The following is a 4,292-nucleotide window of genomic DNA, read 5'->3' as shown; positions in this document are numbered from 1 at the left end:
ACCATTATTAAACATTATCCTAATCATGTTTTTTTATTATGTAATTTTATATATTTCAAAATCTACAAGCTACTTTTGTTGATTACACATATACAAGTAAAAGCTATAACAAATAATCCCTAACACATATTTTGTGTGTATTAAACCATTAAGGTTGTTATAACCGTTTAGAAATAATCCCTTTTACCGGTTTCTTCCTGTTAAAAGGATTATTTGTAAACGGTTATAATAACCTTAATGGTGTAATACGTACAAAAAATACGTTAGGGACCTAAAATGGACAAACATGAAACGTTATTACCCTTGTCCATTTTAGGTCCCTAACGTATTTTTTGTGTGTATTACACCATTAAGGTTATTATAACCGTTTACAAATAGTCCTTTTAACAGGAAGAAACCGGTAAAAAGGATTATTTCTAAACGGTTATAACAACCTTAATGGTGTAATACACACAAAAACTATGTTAGGGACCTAATATGAACAAACGGGAAACGTTATTACCCTCCTAAGTGATTATCCCAAAATGGATTATTTATAAACGGTTATAACAACCTTAATGGTGTAATACACACAAAAACTATGTTAGAGACCTAATATAAACAAACGGGAAACGTTATTACCCTCTTAAGTGATTATCCCAAAAAATAACCTCAAACTATAGTTTTTGGTAAAACCACGATGACTAATTTTACTCTAAATTCTATAAACTAAAAGGGTTCCTACCCTTCGCGATAGTCAAGAAGAAATACATTGATATTGTTTAGGTTTATTATTGGCTTATTAGTTTTTCACCAAAAAACAAAAACAAAAAAAACAAAAAAAAAAATGTTTACCAACTGAATGCACTTATGAAAAATGTTTTATAATAAGTTTCGAAAGTCATTCTTGACAAGTTAAAAATTATGACTTCTTTAAAAAGCTTATAACTTATACCATAAAAATATAATAATGCATTCGTTCTCAAAACTAACCTTTTTATTAAAAGTAATTTTTGGTAGTTTTGTATAAATAAACTAATCTAAACATTTTTTTTTAAAAATATAAATAAACTAATCTAAACATTTTTTTTTAAAATATAAATAAACTAATCTGAACATTTTTATAAACTAATAACTATTTTTTAACAAAAGAAAAAGAAAATATTAAGTTGAATACACAATCTCAAAGACTGAAACCCCGCTTTACAAATAGTTAAATACACAATCTCAAATACTTAAAAAATATCGACCCAAATTAATTGAGAAGCCCATTGGATTATCAACTGGACTCAGCAGTTACTCAGCTCCCCCTTATGTCATACAGTCATAGTGCTAAAAGATCCGATCCATTCATCACGGATGCAACATTTCATAAGATTTTTCTCAGTCGATTATACATGTTACGTGTAGCAATTCAATTAACTGAAGTTACAGAAGGTTAACGTTGTTGATTATCATCTGAATTCAAACAGAATCACAAAACATAAATGGAATCACTTGCTGCAAGGCATTTGATTTGTAATTATACGACTCATGGCATGGTGATATCCGTCAGAAACCCTCAAATTTCTCCGCGTATCGCTAAAATTGGGGCTCAGAATCGAGACAAGAGTTTTGTTCTTCATTCCAAAAAATCAAATTTCCAAGGTAATTACTAACCCTAAATTCGTATCTGTATTAACCCCTGTTGCCCAAATTAGCTCCTCAAATGATCAAACAATTTTGTTAATGATTTCAAGATGATCGTACGATAGTTTTCTCTCTTGTTAAATTACAGATTTTCTCTCGTTAATTTAATCGATTCGCTGATTCGAGTTTACATGGCAAAATCAATAAACTTTATTACGACTATTAGGAAATTAGATCGAATATATTTGTATTCTTCATCATAATCCGATGAGTTCCGTGACTTCAGATTTCCAAGGTTACGCAAAACCTGTTCGTCTTTTACCAGCCCATGAAGTGAAACCAACCACAGATTCATCATTGGAGAAGCTGATCACATCTTTCAAAGAAGACAAACTTGAATCCTTATACAAACTCACAATTCAAACGAGTAATTACTATGGATCAGGTCTCACTGACTCAAATTCAGGAATATTACTTTGTTTAGTAGACGAAAATGGCGATTCAATCTTACAAAGAATAGCTGCAACTTCAAGTACAGAATCAATCGAAAACGATGCTTCCGATGTTCTCCATTTCACAAGGGGATCCATTAATCATTTCACATTTCAAGGACCTACAATCGGAAAACTCAAAGCTCTCTGGATTGGCCTTGAATCAGGTTAGATGGAATGGAAATATAAGTTTTTTGCCACATCAGCAGTATATACTACACACGTGGACAAAACTAATTACTATTTTTCAGGTCAATGGAGGCCAGCTGGCACTCGTGTTATTTGTTGGTCAAAATCACAACAAAATAACAATAATCCATACGGGATTTTCCAATATGATTTCATAGCTGATGACATTTTACTCGGGGGCGAAAACGACATTTCCATGGTGGAACTCAGACCTAATTCAATCACCAATCTTTCAGAAGACAATTTAACCTCAAATCAAATCTTCTCCCAACAATCTTTCATATCAAATGAAGAATCCATGAAAGAATACGCAGATTTAAAATTCTCATTATTACTCTATGATGCACTTCTCATCATATCGGGAACTTCAATTGCATCTTTTTGTGGTGGAGGGAATGCAGCATTTGCTTTTTTGACAGGTGGAATTGGTGGGTTTTTGTATCTTTTATTGTTACAAAGATCAGTTGATGAGCTGGCGTCACCGGTGCTGACTAGGACTGGCGGTCTTGATGAAATGTTTGGCCGGTTTAAGGGTCAGGTTTTGACTCTGGTTTTGGCACTTGGGTTTGCGGTTACTGTGGTTAAGTTAGGTTCGGGTGATGAGTCGTTGGTTTTGTGTCCTAAAGATTTGGTGGTTGGGATGATGGGGTTTTTGTCATCCAAAGTGGCGGTGGTATTGGCAGCGTTTAAGCCTGTTCAGGTGGTGGGGGTGGAAGAGAGGAGGTAGGGTGGTTGAGAAAATAGTTGGGGTTGTGTATATATATAGAAAACATAGTGATATGTTGTATAAAGTTAGATGTTAATTTCTTAGTAGCATACTTTTATTGATTTGTTTGTTATAGAATCATACTTTAATTTCCAAAAAAAAAAAAACAATATTGTATTTTGAAAAGTGTAGTTCAACGTATAGTGTTGTTGGTAAGAAAAATTTAGAAAGATAATGTTGTAATTGGAGAGATTTTTCGAAGTGTAATGTTTTAATAAAAAATGATTTTAAGAAGTACAATGATTTGTAATAAAAAAAATGAAAGTAAGATGTTATATTATAAAGATAAATTAATACGTTTTGTATTTAGTATTACAATGAAATGATAGTGAAAGTAATATCTGTCTACTTGATTTTATATTTGTATATGCATATGGAATGATTTTTGGATGGTATCATAGTGGTAAGTCGGCAATGGTAGTTTTTCTTGTTCTTTTAGGAAAATCGATGATGTGTATGATTTGATGATGGTGATAACAAAAGTTGTTTTTGTCTTTGAGATGGACTGATTGTTTTTTAATTTTGAAGTTTAATATATATGAATTAAATGCAAGAAATAGTAATTGGCACAATCTAATAGATCTTTCATAGTATAATGTTGTAATAAGAAAAAAAAAATATACCATGTTAGAATTAAGTAGATTTTCAAAGCATGTTGTTTTGTTATGAAAAATAATAAATAAAAGTGTAGTGCTACATAAAATTGAAAATAGGATGGTGTAGTTAAGAAATAAATTAAAGTATATTGGCCTATTGTGTTTTTAAAATACATGTATGGTATTATAGTATACGCTAGAAAATTGTTTTTTGGACTTTGCTCTTTAATGTTGTCAAGATTAAAAAAATTAAAAATGCGTTTGCCGGGAGTCGAACCCGGGTCTATTGCTTGGAAGGCAATTATCCTAACCGTTGGACTACAAACGCTGATATGTTAAGCTAGTTCATTGTGTAATATAATATTAATGTTTGGAATTAGACTTTTGTCTTTTTTATCAACGTATTTTGCTGATTTATTAATATAGATAAATTTAATTCTATCATATTCCTTTTAAAAGTTTTCGATGAAAGCACAAAATCCATGTTTATATTTATTAAAGTTTAATATAGATTATAATCTTACTTTTGTAATAGAATCTAACATGATGCATTTTCTTGAAACTATCAAACCAGCTAAGTGAATAAAACATATATCAAGGACATAATTTTCTAGGATGACAAGAAACTAAGAACTATCAATG

At 30.9% G+C, this 4,292-nt stretch overlaps 1 protein-coding gene and 1 non-coding gene across 2 annotated transcripts; one reads left to right on the top strand and one right to left on the bottom strand.

Moving 5' to 3' along the window:
• The first annotated feature begins 1,321 nt into the window (after positions 1–1,321).
• On the top strand, positions 1,322–3,288 carry LOC145003382 (Lipase/lipooxygenase, PLAT/LH2 family protein). The gene is made up of 3 exons (XM_078962510.1): positions 1,322–1,626; positions 1,895–2,266; positions 2,351–3,288. The coding sequence occupies exons 1-3, from the start codon at positions 1,467–1,469 to the stop codon at positions 3,013–3,015; spliced, it is 1,197 nt and encodes a 398-aa protein (XP_078818636.1). The 5' UTR covers positions 1,322–1,466; the 3' UTR covers positions 3,016–3,288.
• Positions 3,289–3,906: 618 nt separating this feature from the next.
• On the bottom strand, positions 3,907–3,978 carry TRNAG-UCC (transfer RNA glycine (anticodon UCC)). Its single transcript has one exon. It is a non-coding gene; the product is annotated as a tRNA-Gly (tRNA).
• Between the last annotated feature and the right edge of the window lie 314 nt (positions 3,979–4,292).

This window comes from Lactuca saligna, chromosome 6 (genome assembly GCF_052625555.1).
Source record: "Lactuca saligna cultivar CGN05327 chromosome 6, ASM5262555v1, whole genome shotgun sequence".
Classification (NCBI taxonomy): Eukaryota; Viridiplantae; Streptophyta; class Magnoliopsida; order Asterales; family Asteraceae; genus Lactuca; species Lactuca saligna.
The sequence above is the reverse complement of the archived record's forward strand: the minus strand, read 5'-3'. Positions and strand labels throughout refer to the sequence as shown.

What these genes read in the sequence shown, in the direction of transcription:
- LOC145003382 (XM_078962510.1), top strand. Translation starts at nt 1,467, where the DNA reads ATGGAATCACTTGCTGCAAGGCATTTGATTTGTAATTATACGACTCAT. An exon ending in CAAAAAATCAAATTTCCAAG is followed by an intron (nt 1,627 to 1,894) that starts GTAATTACTAAC and finishes CCGTGACTTCAG; the next exon opens with ATTTCCAAGGTTACGCAAAA. An exon ending in CTGGATTGGCCTTGAATCAG is followed by an intron (nt 2,267 to 2,350) that starts GTTAGATGGAAT and finishes ACTATTTTTCAG; the next exon opens with GTCAATGGAGGCCAGCTGGC.